The sequence below is a fragment of the Aptenodytes patagonicus genome, chromosome 3 (genome assembly GCF_965638725.1).
Source record: "Aptenodytes patagonicus chromosome 3, bAptPat1.pri.cur, whole genome shotgun sequence".
NCBI classification, from domain to species: domain Eukaryota; kingdom Metazoa; phylum Chordata; class Aves; order Sphenisciformes; family Spheniscidae; genus Aptenodytes; species Aptenodytes patagonicus.
Genome location: NC_134951.1, coordinates 99,709,633 through 99,727,824, shown reverse-complemented (window position 1 = coordinate 99,727,824; position 18,192 = coordinate 99,709,633). Strand labels below are relative to the sequence as shown.

Here is an 18,192-nt window from a genome sequence, read left to right as displayed (position 1 = left end):
TGCCACCGTCCACCCCAGGTTTGGTTCTCTCCCTGGTTTTGCTGGCAAGGACACCCCTTATTTTCTCACAAGCCATCCCCAGGTTTTAACAACTTTCCCCCTCTGTAGACCTGTGCCGAGCCGAACTATTACAAGCACGATGCCGTGAATCCTTGGGGCGGGAGGTTTTGCCTGTGCGGCAGCTGATGTGCTTTTTGTGAGCTGTTTCAGCCTTGCATGAGCCCCAGCAAGTGGGGTCTGCAGGAGCCGCTCCAGAGAGCTGCCCGCCTGAAGCCATGATGATGCCAGGAAGAGCAAAGGGTGAAAAGGCAAACTGTGCCGTGGCCTTTTGTTTGCCTCAGCTTTGAGAGTACAGCTGCGGTGTCTGACCAAGACCATGACCGAGCTCCCCTTTGCTAAAATCATCGTTTCTGATTTCCCGTGCGGTGCCCGAGGATGGGGTCCCCGAGGGAGGTGCAGGCGTCCCTTATTTTTATATAAAGACACTACATTACACCTCATGAATGCAAGGTTTACTCACGGGTGCCTTCCCCCCGTGTGCAGTACCATGCTGTGACCTGCCCAGGAAATGCAGCTGGTTTCCTGCAGCGAGCCGGGCAGTGCCTCGCTAGCTGAAGAGCTCGTTCACCTGCCTATCGCTCCCGCGCCAGCCTCTTGGGCTCCTCCAGGGAAGTTCTCATCTGTGGATGAAAAGCGCTTGCCAAGGGGATGAGTGGCACTCACAACCCTCGTGCACGGAGGGAAAGCGGCCCGCCCCAGCTCCGGCAGCAGGAGCTCGACGCCTGCCTGTCCACTGGCCGGGATGCAGGATGCACGCCAGGGAGAGGGAAACGGTTACGACACAACCAGGTGGAAGATGTGTGTGCATGTGTGCATTGCAAGGACATTATCTCCTAACTCCGAGGTGTGAATAGAGAAGGAGTTCCCTTCAACAAAGCTGCCCCAGTGAGGAGAGGCCAGGGGTGGGCACCTTCACCCCCAGCACTCTGTCTCTGCCGGGGCCGGCAGGCTCCTGGCATGAGCTAATTAACCCTTCAATTGCTGAGGAAGCTCAGAGGACCTTAATTTGACAGTCACTGTAAAAATATTTTGTCTGTCAAGAGACTCTTTCATCCAAGGATCTCAAAGCGCTTTACAAGTATTAATTAAGCTCACCAAGGTAAGTATGAATAATTATCGTCATTGAACAGCATGGAGAACTGAGGCCAAACTTGCCCAAGAGCATCTGTCAGGCTCCGGGGACCGGCACGGAAGAGGAGCAATTCCCAGCTGCAGTCACCAGACTGCAAACCCTCCTGCAGAGAACAGCCTCAGCCTGCAAACCGCCCGAGTCTGCAGTGCTCCGCTCAAGGGTGTCCTCCCCTAGAAGATCACATATTTGAAGGACAGGGGAAAAAAAGTTATTTTCATTTTGGAATACAATGCAATCGATGTCACTGCAAAAAATTTAGGCAAAAGTGACATGAAAATATAAACTCCCCGTATCAGCGTGAAAGCTTTCTGAATAACAGAAAAGGAATGCTGTTTCATTTATCCCGTGTCTTGTGTTAGTGCCTTCTACTGTTTTATGCGAAATTAGTAGTTTCTGAAAGTAATGGATAGTAAATCAGGTCTCGAGGAATTAGGGACAGAATTTAAGGACTATTTTAAACCCCAAATGATCAAACCTTCATTTATACAAACTTGCTTATTATTTCCCTTCACTATTATGAATCTCAGGGCTTGGAGCGCTTTCATTTTCCTATGCCTCCAACCATCCTGTATCAAGGAGTCTCAGATCAGGGTTGCTTAGGTTGCAAGTTCAGGTATATTTTAAAGTGATAAAGACTCACTGTCATCAGCTAGTCTGAACTCTTGCACAGCCCAGCCCAGAGGAATTTAGCTATTTACCTTCTAGATAGCCCAACTACATACATCACATTATTTGGTTAATTTTTGTGGATGTATCTGTAACTGCTGAAGGTCTCTGAAGTTTCCCCACCTTCCAAACCCTGCTCCGTGTTGCATGGAGAGGCTCCAATATTGGGCTTCTTGTCTGCAAATTCCTTACCTACAGGAATGTTGTGGGAATGAATATACAAATATTGTGAGATTTGAAGATATCAGAGCAATGGGGAGGGGAGTCATAAATATACCTCACACAGATAATAGCGGCTGTAAATTCTATTGCCTTGATCTGGCTTGGCACCGGCGCTCTGCAGAACTACTTGCTGTGCTCGTTCCTCTCTCCATGGCAGGCTTCGCTGTTTATTACTGATACATAACCATAGCATTATGGTCGTCTTCTGGATGGTACCAGATAAAAGCAGCCTTTTCAGTTTGAATTAAGCACTTTCTAAAGCAATAGCAGCTAAACTGAAGAATAGCCATATGAGGTGTGTTATGGGGTTAAACCGATGATTTGTCTTTTGCCAGCACAACTTTCCGGCGCAAGTACCTTTCAGACAGCTTTTTGGCCTCTGAGTTCAAACCATGCTTGACACCTATCACGGGGCTCTGAGGGATGAACTCTACCCAGAGTGAAGAAACTGAGTAGGTGACGCTTCTTCGTCATAGAGGATCCTCCAGCATCATGACTGGACTGGAGGTGACGGGAACTTCTCCCCCAGTGGAGCAAAGCCAGGGGTGGTCTCCCAGAAGGGGAGCCGACGTGGGTATGCTGCGCGTGGGGAGGAAACGCTGTTTGTATGGTGGTGGCACCACGCGTCCCCGACTCCAGGCACATGGCGGAAAGGATCGGTAGGCTCAGAGGAGTCCTCCCTCTTCCTCCCCACGCAGAGGGCCATCTGCCCTGTGGCTCTGCTAACCCAGATGCCTCTGTCCCGTGCCTCACCCTGCCTGTCCAGCCTGCAGATGGTGGTGGGCCCACAGGGACCTCCTCACCCATGCAACTCGAGTGCATGTTTCATTGCTGCTGAATCCCTGGGCAGCTTCAGGTAAAATGGACAGGCAGGCCGGTGGTACAGGGTTTCAAGTTACTGACTGGTTAATTAGGAAGGGGCAGCCTCTTCTCGAGGAGCACTGGAAACGTCCTCACCCAAGCCATCACAAACTGAGCTCGATGAAGTGTTTCAGATCGGTGCTGCCTGTTTCCAATTACATCCGAGAGCATTTCTGCAGTGAAGAGCCAAAGTCTTGATTTACAGGCTTTTGGGCAAGGGAATGCAGTGTTTTTTATTATCTTTATCTCTAAATCTGCTCTTGTTACTTGTTGCTTACAACAAACTTGCAGAGCCTAATGCAAAGGTCTTTTGTTAAGGTTTCCTACACTCAGATGCTAAAATCCTTCATTAAAGCCCAGGCTAATTGCTTCTACATCAGATAGACAGGACCATCCATTTCACTCCACTCAGCACGCCCCTGGGAGGGGAACACGCGTTTTGGGACAGCATCCCCTCAGAAGGTGGGCGAGCTGGAGACAAACCTCAGGCTGAGGCTATGCAGCCATGCTGCCGTCCCACCCAGACCTCGGCCACGGCCGGAGCCTGAGCAGTCACTCGCACCTTGCGGGCGCCATGGACGGTGGAAGAGGCAGCCAGCCTGCTCCTGCACCACTCGCTCTGCACCAGACATTCCTCCGGCTAGATTTTCTGCTGCATTGGCTTCCCACATATTTATCCTGACATCACATGGGCTGGGGCCCTTCCCGCCTCTGCCCAGCATGAGTTTGCTGTGCAAAAAAAAAAATCGCTTTTAGAAAACGATGCCTTCTGTGGAAGGAAAATGCTCAAATGCAGTGAAGAAGAGTTTTATGAGCTTTGCTTCAATACTTGTTGTGCAACATCCTTATGGGATTTCATTATTTATGATTTTATCTAACTACGGTCTATGCCTAATAGCTCGGAGGTGCTGTTGATTAATTTTTTCCAGCACTTTGATGTACCGGCAATAACTTGTCCATGTTGCCCTGTGTCAGTAAAGTGGAAATTGCCACAGCACAGTCAAGGTGTGGTATCATGAGGTGGCCAAAGCTGGAATAACTGCCCGTGTCCACAGTAGGACCGAGGCTGCCCCCGGCCACGCTCTCCCCGCTTGCATTGGCTGATGGTGCTGTAATGAGTCAACTCATTAAAATAGGAAAAAACAAACCCAAACAAAAAAAGTTAGGGTTTTTTTTTGCTGGGTTAGTGAGTTGAACTCGCTCTCCATGCGACCAGGTATGTACTGGAGCCGGCACAGAGGACAAAGGGAGCAATGAGGCAGTGAGGAGTGGCGGGAGGAGGAAGAGGAGGGAGAAGGGCAAGTGGGGGCAGGCTGTAAGATCATCTTTTGACACCACACCCTACGTATGGACACTGTCAGTCTAATTCCTACCGTACTGGTTCCATCCTCGATGTTGTAATCTGTTTCTGTGAATCTTTTCAATTAGGTAGTGATTTATTGGTTAGTGGGGTGGGTTTGGACAACCTCCAGCAACAGACACGAAATCCATTACCATGCTGAGCTCCATCCTATTGCCTGCAATGCAAAGGCATGAAATTTTTTCTCCAGGAAATGAATCCTTGATCACTTTTCAAAATGATTATAAGATTATATGACTAGGCTATCGAGTGATGTAAACCTGCCCGTTTCCAAAAGCTTCGGTGTAGTTACACCATTTACAAAAGGATTTGCTTCAAAATTTTAGCTGTCCCAGCACATTAGTTGCTGATTAACTGAAGGTCTTCCTGAAAAGAGTGCATTTATCAGCATAAACGGACCTCTTTGTTCCCTTACATAGAGGTTTTCAGTCTGCCCAAGTTAAAGCATTTGCCAGTTCAAAATTTATTATTTCTTGTCATCGCTTCTCTTATAGTCATCACCTCTCTGGTATTAGTCCAATTCTGTGGATTTGTCAATCACCACCACAAAGAAACCCGGAGCCAAAATAAACCTGGCATGACTTGATTTCTGTATTACAAATGTACTGGCACAAACATTGTCCACAAAATCTCCCATTTCAGCAAAGTGCTTGAAATCCCATTGACTTCAATTAGTAAGTTAAGCAAGTGCTTAAATGCCGTGTTTGAACCATGGCCTGAAGACCGTACCTTGGCCAACTGGATTTGTTCTTTTTTTTTAATAGTTATGCAGCTTTTAGAGGAATTTCCACATTTCAGTTCAGTCAAGACGTCAAAAACTTGGGTGAGATCAAGGAGAATTGAAAGCAGATATTACGTCATCTTCTGGCATCTTTCATTTACAAACTGTTTGTAGTAGGTTAAGCATTAAGGATTCAAGGAGAGTGAATGAAACAATGAGATGGTCTTCTAGGACACTTCCCTCTTCCTAAAGTTATGGGGTCAGATCTTGGGGGGAAAAAAAAAAATCTTACTCAGGCAAAACGACACAAGAAAGGGAATTACTAACGTGTAAGATAAGGGAAAAATGTGGACCACTACAAATAGGCTTTACTTCATGGTAGCTGATGGTGTCTGGCAACTTTATACTACACACTACTCCTGTTCTCCCTGTATGCAATTACATAGGCATATCACTGTAATGCATCGTTATTACAAAATAACCACAACATGCTGGGAAGAACATTTTATGCTTCTTAGTTGGAAAAGGCTCATCTGGTCTTAATCTGATTTTTTTTTTTTTTCCTTCTTCTTAAGGAACATCTTCTATTTTAAGATTTTCCCCATTTAGCCAATGGAATCTCTGTTAATTTGACCTCTTCTAAATCAAATTTTTTCCATTATTCTCTCTACTGATCAAAGAGCTCTGGGGCAGTTTCCTGAGAGGCATGCATACCTTGCCGCTGGAGCAGGAAGGCAGAGCAGTGGCATGCAAATGCTCACCCACCTTCCTCCTGTTGGGAAAGCGGCTTCCAGCCTGGCCATCTCCTAAGCCGGCTGCTCATGCTCAGCCCTGGACCTGCGCACATCCTTCACCCAAACCCGTCTCTCCTGGGCACACTCACGCTGCCCCACCGGGAGGTTTCGCTACCGCGGGAGGTAGAGCCATTGGGCGCCATCCCTTTTCCCTCTGGGTTTGGGCACCTTGCTCAGCACTGAGGGGAAATCCTCGGGAGCTCTGCCTGCATGGTGGCTCCTCTTAGCCACGCAGCTGCTGAACGAGAGGGTGGTGGCGGCAGCTTCTTCGCTTCTTTGTTTTCAACAAGACTGGCAGGGACTGCTGCCTTACGCAGGGCTCATTCCCGCAGGCGACCGGGAGACGGGCACTGAGCACGCCCAGCATCAGCCGGAGCCTCCGAAGAGCAGGGCTGGTGGAGGAGCAGCCTGGCCCTGGGCTCTGGCACAAGCCAAGGTGGGCGATGCCGGCATGGCTGACAGAGGGCTGGCGGGCTCCTGGGGAAACTCTGCCTATTCCCAACCAGTGTCAAGAGAGTTCCAGCTTTAGGCAATAGTCTAAAGAACTGAAATCTTGCACCCGGTGACTCAGGGCATGGCTATGCCACGTGATGGAGTGGGGTGAAGAGCCCCAATCCCGTGTGGGGAGGAGCACGGCCATTGGCCTTGTGCCGCTCCTATGCCACTCCACTGGGTCCGTCCTGCTGCTTGGCTGCAGGACGGGACGCGCCAGCTCAGGCACGGGCCAGGCGGCTGCCGGCGCAGTGAGGGCAGCCAGAGAGCCTCCGCGCTGCCCTTCCCGGCACGTCCACTCCCAGGCAATGCAGGGGGGATGTGGCAGGAGAGACCCAGGCCGAGGACAGAGCCGTCTCCCAGCCTCACACCGAGACCGGGCACAGCTTCCCTGCGCCCCGGCAAGGGTGGGAGCAGCGGTGCTGGCTGCAGCACGGCCAGGCCTGGCCCCTGTCCCGCCATGGAGCAGCCATGCCGCCCTGGACGAGTCACATCTCTGCTTTTTGCCTCAGTCCTTTGTTTGTAAAATGGACACAAATACTTCACAAGGGTGTTGTGAAACCTAATTAATTAATACCTGTAATGCACTTTGATGTCTTCGCATGAAAAGTCCTATATAACTACAAAGCATTTTTAATGTTATAAAGCAAGAACTTCTTGCTGTCTTGCCTTGGCAAAGAGGCTGATTAGATGTTATCAGTTTTGCTGTTTACACGTACAGAAACTGCTGCAGTATGGTTTGGATCCTGCTTTGTTTTTAAAGAGTAACATAGTAAAATGACGGAAGAGTTAACTCGTGGGTCTGCTCCCTGTAACTTCACGGAGCGGCCAGAAGTGACTTTATATTTACTGTCAGTGAAATAAGCTAACTAGTCTTTCAAGAAAAAAAAAAAAACCACAAAAAATAAACCAAACCAAAAAGCTGACGTATCTGTGCATACTGGTGTGTCCTGATCACACCTGCAATGACTGTACCAAAACATCTTCTAGCCTGAGCTTGAGGAAAAAGCCATACTGCAGGAGCACTTAGTCCTGTGTTTAAGTGATTGCGTATGGCTTACATTTTATAGAAGTCAACTGGCTCCTAAATAAGAGCCTGTTTGGGCCAAATCTTGTTGACTGTTTTTGTCTAATCTGCCATTAAGACTGTCCCCTTTGCAGTTTACTACTTAAGAGGTAAAGACACAACCTGGGGAGTTGGGGCCGAGGAGCCCTGATTCTGCCTTCCATGAAACGCATGGTGCTGTCACGCCAGCAGACACGATTGCAGAGCCCGTGCTTTCATTTACACTCATTTGATAACTAATGTTAAAACAGGAGGAAGCCGTGCTGTATGGCCCTTCCCTTAGAGGCCTCAATGATGTATGTGCACAGCAGAGGGATGAAAGGGCAGCTTTAAATGTTAAAATTCCCAACAGGCCTGTCCAGCGCTGCATCTAAAGATGCACTAATAAGTTAATGACAAAATACAAATGCGTTGACTCCTGTAATTTAGAAAACTGGAGCCGAAGGAGACTTAATAGTCCTGCTTTTCTTTCCCAATTAACACTGTTTAGTTTCTGCATTTCCCTGACCTTGGAAAGCGATCCTGCACAATTCCACGTACTTGCCTCCAGCTTTAGCCCTTACGGCACGAACGCAGCACCCAGACTGTGCATGGCTCAAGCAGCGTCACACTTGGCTTAAGCTGGATTATAAAACTAGAATAAGACTCCATATAAACATTTACTCCACATTTACAAGATGTACTTTGCAGTCAGTCCTCCCAGGACAGGATAATTTCACTGCACTCAGCAGTGAACAGTCGTTCCGGACCGACAGCAGCACAGCGGCGATGAGCCTCTGCTCCTTCCCTCTCCGGCTGCCAGCACCCACTTTCTCTCCTTTCCTTGAAATCTAAAACTGGCTGTAAACTTGGACGTTATCATTTTGCTAACACAAATAGGTAAATACACACATGAAGCACACTGCAAAGGACTTGGCCTCTTTGTATGCTGTCATTCCAGCAGCTGCCTCAAAGCCTGGGGATGCTCAGAGTTGCCTGCGAGCAATAAGCAATTGCTCACAAGCACTTTTTTGGTCTTTTTTCTTTTGTTTTTAATGACAGCTTCTCCCTGTGCTCATCTGGACAGCGTTCGGAGGACAGCGGGATCCCGTGCATGGCAGTGCGGCTCGCAGCGCTGCGGCTGAGCCAGGCGCTCTCGGCCCATCCTGCCCGGAGGAGTGAGAGGGGAAGGAGCCAAAGTCCAGCTCAGGTGTGAGCAGCTGGAGGCAGGAATACGCACAATGAGAGGAAACTGGGTACATCGCCTTTGCAAAACCAAATGAACAACACATTTGGAAAAAAAAAAAAAAAGGCCCCAAAAACCAGCTTGGACAAAATCCTTTCCTTCCACCAGCAACAGTGGGTTGCAGAGGCTGAACTGTTTTCACACTGAAAGCATGGCAGCGTTTGGGAGCTTTCTCTACAGTCTACAAATAAACAAAACCCAGGGAGTGTTTTGCATTCAATAGTTAATCACAGTTGGCTGAGTGTTTATATTTTTCTTCACTGTAAAGGCATTCTTGGTCCGCCTCCCAAACAGCTTGTTTTGTCTGCAAGATTTAATCTTGAGTGGCAGGACTAGGCGCAAAGACAAACCTCAAAACAATTCTTATTTTTCTATAGCAAGATGTCAGGATGTAAAAGCCAACTTCCCTGCAAACGGGCCCCTCAGGTTGGCATGCACAGGGCTTCTTGCTACAATTTTCCGAGTGCCCTGATAAGGTGGCCCATGAAGCACCTCATTTCACTGGGTTTTAACTCTTTCCTGTTTGTGAACTGCTCTTTGAATAGTCTAAACAACTCCAACCAACTAGAATTCAATGCACCTTGGACCAGTTTCCAGCCCTAGCTCCTCCCTGAAGAAGCATCTTGTTTGTATACAGGGAGCATTGGCTCCAGATGCCCAGCCTACTTTCAAATCCAAACATGGTTTTTCTTCAAGGCAACATCAAGGTACCTTTCATAAAAACGAAGGGATGATGCAATATGTCTATAGTGCTTCAAGTACTCAAGCTACTCAGCTCAGAATTAGCTTAGGCAGTTACTTAAGAGCACCATGTTGTATAGATATCAACCATGTTTTTGCAGCCATCCCTACTAACACAAGCGAATGACTGAAAAAGTACTGAACTTATGTCCTTGCACTTCTAAGATCTGAAAATGGTTAGAAACAGTGAACTTCTGAAATCTCACCACTTTTGCTCTTCATTTTGTTTCCATGTGCTATTGCCTCTGCACAATCTTTAAAGGTAGGTAATATCAGGTTGTGCTTGATTGTGCTTAGATCTGTATCACAGGTTTTAAAAAAGTTAATAAAACCACATCCAAGTTGCCTGAGAGGTATGTCTGCAGGTCATTTAGTCCAACCTTTCGCTTGAAGCAGGACTATCACCAGTTGCTAGATCAGGACCGCCACGGCTTTGCCTACTCATGTCTCATAAATCTCCAGGGAGATGCCCCAGCCTCAGGGGGCACCTCTTCCACTGCTGGACTGTGTCCTCTTGGTGGAAATGCTCTCTGCCCTGGGCTTGGTATCCTGCAGATTTGTGCTTTTGATGGTGTTGCTTCTGGAGGAAGAATTTTTGACAAAAGTCTTCCCCGTAAACATAATCCGACAGAGCCTGAAGGAAGGAGTCATGAAACTCCCTGCAAATTCATTTCAACAGCTTCTTGCAGCTCCCCTAATCCTGTGTATATAACGCTAGACATAGGTATATACTTCTGATGTTTCTTTCCCGTATATGCTTTCAAATCAGTAGAAGTTATTCTTAGCAAAGATGGGGTCTATACAAATAATGCGTTAAGTGATGCTGGTAACCTCCAGCACCTTCTAAGAATTTTCTGTGAGCTGACTTCAAGCACACGACCTGCTTCTTGACCCTGCTCCAAGGTATCTCTGGAGCAGAAAAGATCAATAACACTTCACATAAATAACACTTCACATAGTATAGCTAACGTGGGGACCCTTTTGCCAGAGTATATCACAGTGCTGAATACATGGTTCAAGTTTAAAAAGGGCCAAATAATCCCATGATCCATTTCTAAAACACCGTAATAAAAAATAGTGCTAAATTCAACAAAATGGCCATTACAAATGCAAAAGAAATACTCCTGTCCATCCGCAGCCAGCACGACAAACCAAGTGATTAGATTATTTTGGAATCTCTCTCATAAAGTACCCCAGCACTGGCTAATGCCAGAGACAGGGAATTGGATTCAACAGAGCGATGCCCTGACAGACAACACCTCCTCTTCGAACGAGGCGCCTCCGAGTCTTGTTTGCAGCCTCGCTTTCAAAAGCCTTTTCCTCATGAGCAGGCATTTACCCAGCTTTGTATGAGCAATCCATGTTGGTGCTGAACACCCATCCACTGGAAGAGAGGAAGGCAGGATCAACTTGCGGAGGTTTTTCATCCAACCTGCCCATAATTAGCCCCAAGCAGCGTCTGAGTCACTCACAAGAGTCCCGGGTGCTATTAGGACCAGACACGCCACGGCCCAGCGTATAATTATACCAGCCACCACCGTGCGGAAACTGCTCCATTTAGCTATCTGACCCCATTAGACAGAAGCTGTTATTTCTTCTTGGCTACAAGTGCTGTGGGTGCTCTGAAGAAGACGAGCCCAATTCTCACAGCACAAACTCATTCACCCACACTCACCTCTTTCTTGCCGAAACCAGAAGATGCCGTCCTCTTTCCCAGTTCACCTGTGGGCTGCCTGAGAGCACCCCTGTGGTCCAGAGGCTGAGATGCTGAGATACAGCACAGAGATGCTGAGACACAGCACCTACTGGATACAAGGGACGGGGAGATGAGTGCAGAAAGTCTAGGAAACACAGCATGCTACAGTATCTTTTTCACCAGAGCGCGATGATAAAACAACCATTGAAACAAGCCACGGAACTGAAGAAATGTAAAAAAGAAGCTGTTTCTATAATACAGATTTTTATTTGGACGTTTTGCTTCCCCTTCTCATAACGAGGATAGAAAAGTTCAGATGGGAGGCTGGTTGCTGATGGCCCCTGAACTTTTTACGTGCCTCTAGGGCTGGCGATGCAAGGAGAGTTTTCTGCAGTGTTCGTTCCCCGGTAGAACGGAGGCAGCTGAATAGAGAACAGGCTCAGTTGGCCAAAACACACAAGAAATCACCCTTAGCTGGCAGGGCTGTACTTGAGTTGCAGCTGGATTTTGCAGCTGCCTTTTCCTATCAAGGCGTTAAGAGGAAATGCCCGGCTTCAGCAGCAGCAGGGTGGCATTCCCCTCTGGCACAGCTCCTCTGTTGGGTACAAAAATGAGCCTAGCCCCGGCTGATGAGCAACCAAAGCCCGTTACCTCCTGCAGCCGGGATCTCACGGAGAGGGAGCAAGGGGGACCTGGGTAGTAGAGGAGGCTGCGTACAGCGACTGAGCCAGCGGAGGCCGTTTTGCTAGCCCTCTGAGGAAAAGCAAAAACAGGTCAGAGTTTTTGTCACTCCTGGTTGTCATCCTGTCAGACCGAGTTCAAGCGAGGTCTGCTGGGAGGGGTGTGCGATGCTTGGGCTGCTGCTGCTGACTGTGCAGTTCAGAGAAGAAACACACGGCTCCAACCTCAAGCTGCTACTCTCACATCAGTGCTACGTCCCCTTCGAAAGACACAAATAACCTAAACAAGTACTAAAAAACTTTTGCTGAAAGGGACAGTGGAATAAAGGAAACAAGATGTCAAATTATAATCAGCTTGAATCATTTCAAATAAACACCGAGGAAATAAAATGTACCCTGTTTGCTGGCAGGCTTGATGGCTTACAAAGTACTCACCCCACCCAAATCAAGGGCTTGAAATGGAGCAGCAGTGGAACAGAAACCCCCAATGGCATAAGATTTGCTTTTCCCTGGTACTGCGTTGCCATCCTCAGGGATAGAAAAAGCATCATTAGGGTTTAAATAGAGTTTGATGAAAACACGGAGCACCCCAAGGATCAATTTTCACCACGGGCAGCTGCAGCATGAGGCATTAATTCTTCACCCTCCCTGGTGACAGGAGAAACGCGGGGAGCTGTAGGCACAAATAACGTTAGCCTTCTAGTGTGTATTTTGCCTGTCATGCCTGCAATTAAACACTTGCTTTACTTCCTGTTGTTTAAAACTGTATTTATTCTTTAGCGCTGCAAGAAAAAACTCCTGTATTTTTTTTTAATTTGCACTGGGGACATGTTTGAAGGCCCATATTGTAGACTCGGCAAGTGGCAGGGCAGCCGCCAAACCTTGCTTCCTTTGTTGATTTCTTGATGATTTAAGACCTATTTTCAGCAGCTGATCCCAGTTTCCCCCCTGCCTTTTTGCTTGGTAACTACCATTTTAACAAAATGGTGTTTGTGCAGTGCCTTGGAACCAAGAATTGAGCTTTTAAATGTAAGACAGGGAATAGAATAGGAAAAGCAGCACTAAAATCACCTACACGCCATGGCTTTTCAAGCCACATGCTTAGAAATATACGGCAGAACCCTTGAATTCTTGTAGAATATTAGACTGCTAGTCTTATTTCTTACGTAGCTAAAATTACTTGCATGTTTCTGATACTTGTGCTGTTTACCTTCCCCCAGTGCAAAGTTTGAAATGATTCTCTGAATCTACAGAAGTCAGTAAAAAAAAAAAAAATTACAAAAACCTGTACTGTTGATGTACATCGTTCAGGCTTTTACTGGCTTTGCCCATAGGGACAAACCCTATTGTTTCAAAGTACAAACAGGAAAAGATACAGCCTGATCAATCGTTTATTTAGGTGCAGGCTTCCTTCAGAAAAGGAGAATACACTTTCCCCCTGCTGATGCTAAGATGCAACTTAAACGAAGATTTGGTGCAAAAAATGTATCCAGTGCCATCGCATGATTATCCTCTCTGTTCTGGGTAACAACAGAGTATTTTCTCAGAATTATTGTGTTGTGGAGAATACAAAACTTAGCTTAATAAAGAAAAAACAGTTTCTGCAGTAAGACTGATTACTTTTACATCACATCATTCTGTATTTAATGTAGGTCCATACGATGCCGGCACACACTTGGAACAACTATTGGTTGCCTTGTTAAAACATAAACCTCAAAGTTGCTAAAAATAGCAGTTAACTAGTAAGGATGAAACAAAATTGTCCCAGAACATTACAGACACCTGAAAATAAAAACTGAAAAGGAGGTGACTTAAGGGATTTTTGGTAACATTTAAGAAGTAAGAAACAGTGTAACCTTTAGCTTTAATGAGCGTTACAATACATCAATTACAGAGACATAACTAATTTAAGGGAAGAGCATTCACTGGCAGTCAAGTTTGGTCACACACTTCATTTGCTTCACAGGGCAGGGGCAGCACCCTGTAATTAACAGTCGTGGTCAGAAGCCGTGTCCAAAGCTTGTTACCTTCTCGCAGCACGCCTTTCTCACAAAGCTGGAAAGGCGAGAAACTCCCCTTCTCCACTGACAAGAGGACGCTACCCCTTCATCTCCATGTATCGCTGCTGCGTAGATGTGGTATTAGAAATGTATTTCAGACCTGCCGGGGGTGACCCTCACATACTACTGTGGGTTTCTACCGCCTGCTGCTTCTCCAGTTGTTAAGGGTACTGACATAGGAGCAGGAGGATGTCCAAGGAGCAGTCCCTGCTCACCACTTAAACAGGTTTTTGACCTTTGCTACGCCCCCAGCCCTGTATTAGGAGGCGCTGCTTGACAGAGACTAACCAAACCTAGTCCCCTCTTTCCTAGGTAAGAAGTCTCTTTGTATAAAACCACCTGAAGTAAGACTTAAGGTACTGCACTTCATTACTAAATCCCATCTCCCGACTGATTCACCAAAGATGCTTATTGCCCCAAGTGCCAGACAGGATGAGAGGAAGGAAACACACATAGAAACAGGCCTACTGAGGGTCTAACAACACGTAGGAGATCCGTGCTAATTCTAGCAATGATTTCTTCTCAAAAACTGAGTCGAGTCTACTTCATATGTGAATGGGAGGATGTTCGAGGACACGGATGATACTGAAAACATTGCTGATTCAGCAAACGAAACATGCTGATCAACAAAGCGATGACCAGCACAACAGAAAGATCAATGAAGGCCAAACTACGTATGATACAGTTAACTTTTATTTATTCTTCCAGCTGTTTGTCCAGTCTTTCCAGCAAGTTCACAAAAAGTCGAACTTTGAATCCGAAAGATTTGGTATTACTTCTAGCACAGTGGATTACATATGCAGATGAATAAAGGCTTGACTGTAAGTTTGCACTTTAAGGACCTTTGGAAAATAGTGCATTAATGGGGCCTAGTAACTAGAGACTTACTGCGTTCTTACAATCAAAACTATGACAGAATAAAATTTAGGCTTTTCAATATGTTCGCAACATTGCTATTTTTCTCCTATGTTTTGTGGTTCTCATAAACCAAAGAAACTAGCCTAAGTCTGACTGCTCATTTTAATTGCATGTATCACATAACAGGAAAGAAAGCACTGAAAGTCTCATTGCCATTAAACTGGCCACAATGGATATTATCATAAAACAGGAGATAACAGAAATAACTTGTTAGATTACAACTTTTGTGGCTAACTTAAATGCCTTCAACACATACTTGATTCGACATAAAATTATTCAAACTAACTCTCTTTTCCGATGTAGTATTTATATGGTAATCCTCCTCCTGGAGAGAAGAGTTCACTCATTTCCATGTTTTCCCTCCAAATACCCCATTTGTAGTGCTAACACCCCCAATACATTCTTCTGAGAACTATCAGGAAGGGATCCGTAAAATACCGTGCAGGTCAAAGAGAGCAGGGTGGCTTTGAAATAAAGAAAATGTTCATTAAGTGTAAGAAAAATGCCTTTTCTTCTAATCTGAAAATTGACAGGCTTGCAGACTTTATCTTAAACACACACAGTTCAGTTTCTCAACTTTTCTACCTTTTTTTTTTTTTTTTTGAAAATACTACCAGTTGTAGCATGACGTAAAATGAGACTGAAACCATCGGTTTGTTTCCATATATGCTAATGAACAGTTGGTGAAACTATTGAATTCAACAGAAGGAATTGCTGGTTTAGGCTTTTTATATCCTCAAAGTCTTTTCTTACACGGCTTCTAAAACTCTTAGTCCTTTAATAATAAAGCAGTCCTTTGTCCAAAATTACTAGGACTGAGGTGAAGGATGTATTTTTGTTTGAAAATGCATACTAATTCTGAAGAGTGGACCTCCTTTTGAAACGTTTTGCAATTGCTAGGCTTTGAATCATGGTAACTTCTGAAAAGATTAAAAAAAAAATACTGGTGCCACTTGGACAATCAGGTACGTAAAGCAAACACTGTGTTCATGGGGCAACCACTACAACGCTGAATCAAACACGAGGTTATAAAATGTAAGATTCCAGGAACCTACTGATGCAACTTGAGGGTTTGGTTTTTACCTTTTGAAGATGCTAGAGATTGTTTCTATCAGATTTTGAACACTGTGAGAACGAATGTTTTTCATTAGCCATCCTCCTTCTCCCACCCCATTCACAAGAGTTAGCTTATTCTTGAATATGTGTGTGGCTTTGACTTTTACCTGAAGAAATGCAGATGTGAGATCATCCCAGTGTACCAAACAATGCCTGTTTTCAGTCATTTAAGGTTGTTCAGTTACGCTTTTGCTGTTCACATAAACCCACCACCCGCCACATCTGCTCTAAGTCTTGGTTTGCATGCAAAAGCCTAACGCAATGCCTCCACCGAGGGAATTCAGGCTCAGACCTTTGGAGCCGTTTACAGCCCTCAGATAATGCAGCGAGAGTCACAAGGGGGTGGGTCACAGGACAGAATATGCCCCCTCCTCATAGATTTGCAGTAAGGCTTCTGATTTTGTTTGCAGCTTAATTTCTAGGCAAGAACTTCAGTACTAAACATAAACTAAAATTTTGCCTAGAAACTAGCTAAAAATACCTGTAGTTTCTAGAGGCGAATTATTTGCATAATTCTTAATTATTAAGCTTCACTGCTCAAAACCCATCTACGTTTCCCTAGGTGGACATTTCTCTGGAAAGCACTATTTTTAACGTAAAATAAAAAGTTTTAGAAAGGGTAGGAGAATGCTGCCAATCAAGTAATTTGGTGAGATTTCATTGCATAGGCAGACAGTGGTGCTATAGTGAATAATTTCAAATTAAATGTTTTCCAGTGCCACTGTATCATCTGCATACTATTCATTTAGTTCCTTATATTTAGCAGAAGTAGGGCACATTTTCCATATGCCATTTATAAGCAACATACACTGTTAATTTTATTCCTTACTGGAAAGTACCCTGGTCTATTTACAAATTAATTTGGGAAGTGACATCGTGACAGTTAGCCCCAACTGGTGCGCCTGACACAAGCGTGAAAGAAAGGATGAATAGGTGGGATTTTGCATTTGGCATTTCAGAATTAGGGGAGGTAATGTTTCCAGTTATATACACTTAAAATTATTTCTGAGAAGACATGTTGAACTTAAGCATTAAGCTAAATACCTATAGCCCTACATTATTTCATCAGTTATTTTCCAAGACATCATTCATTCCTTTGTTGAAAGTTTGCTTCTTAGCAGTTTTATCTTACTTGGAAAAATTACAGGTCTATGAAAGAGCTTTATTTTGTTATACTGACTTATATAACTAGTTCCTTGCGCATTAGTACTAAAGAGCACAACTTTTTCGTAATGGCAAGGGGAGTTCATTAGAAAAACACCAAAATTGTATAACTGGAAATAAAAACAAAGCATAAAAGCACAGCATTTCATGTAAGATGAGCTTTCAACTGAAATATTAAAAGAACACCCTCCAACACCCTGCCACATTAATATCAGACCAACTTGAAAGGCACTGAGAATTGAACTGTGCAACTCATATCCGTACCTGTGAGAGTAACAACCACAGTGAGATGCAAACCTCCAAGGCAGAATATGGCACTGTACAGTCCATTAGGCATTCCTGGTACATACGGCAGTTTTATATTTTCTTAGGATAAGCTGGAAATGTTAACTAAATATACAAATTACATAGTATTTCCGTGGAAAAAAAAATATCCAATTTACACCATCTGAAGACAAGGAAACAAGGCAAAACATACAGGACATTGTTGGCACAAGACAATGTTATCACATCAAAACACGCCTTTTTAAATTTAATCCAGTGGATATATAAAGGAATGGTGGTGGCAGAGGCAAAGGGACAGGACGAATACCAAATATTCAGTTTTAAGCATGCTAGTTTCGGAAATCTGACAAAAACTGAAGCTATCAAAACCATTTCAGAGGCAAGAAAGCACCCATCAAGACAGTCCAACCCGTTTCCAGGCATTCTTCTCGTGGACTGACACATGCAGACTGCAGGATCTGTCCAGTATCATCTCCGTGCCCAAGGCTGCCTAAAGCTTCCCATTAGCAAATGCTGCCTCCTGGAACTGAGGGACAAACGTTTTGAAATATGCCCTAGTGAAAAAAAGAAAACGCATGGTTAGGAAGGAGTAAACTTGCAACATGATGTGTGCATGTATGTAGCCAGGGTTTTAAGAGAGAAGCATGATGTTATCACGCTCCGTCCGTTATTAGATCTCATCACTGGATAATGTTTTTCTTACAAGTTTTGAGTAATGCAGCAGATCCATACGCTTCAGCTTTCTAGACCCAGCAGTACTTCTTTCTTCAGTGTCCTCACCACTAACCTCTTAATGTGGTCAACATCAGTAACTTGACACTGTCAGAAGAGCCTGATGAACTGTCCATATTGTACCCAATGCAAAGCTCCAGAGATAAACTGTATTACGCACTGGAAAATAAACCTTTGAATGGCTGTAAAAGTGAGAAACAC

At 45.1% G+C, this 18,192-nt stretch overlaps 1 protein-coding gene across 2 annotated transcripts in view; it reads right to left on the bottom strand.

The window, feature by feature from the left end:
- Nucleotides 1-14,447: 14,447 nt before the first annotated feature.
- The window catches only part of BABAM2 (BRISC and BRCA1 A complex member 2), a 181,664-nt gene continuing 177,919 nt past the window's right edge, over nt 14,448-18,192 (bottom strand). For both annotated transcript variants that reach the window (XM_076334393.1, XM_076334394.1), the window contains exon 13: nt 14,448-17,813. In XM_076334393.1, coding sequence (XP_076190508.1) covers nt 17,750-17,813 — 64 coding nt within the window. In that variant the 3' untranslated portion in view covers nt 14,448-17,749. The remainder of the gene's footprint in view (nt 17,814-18,192) is intronic.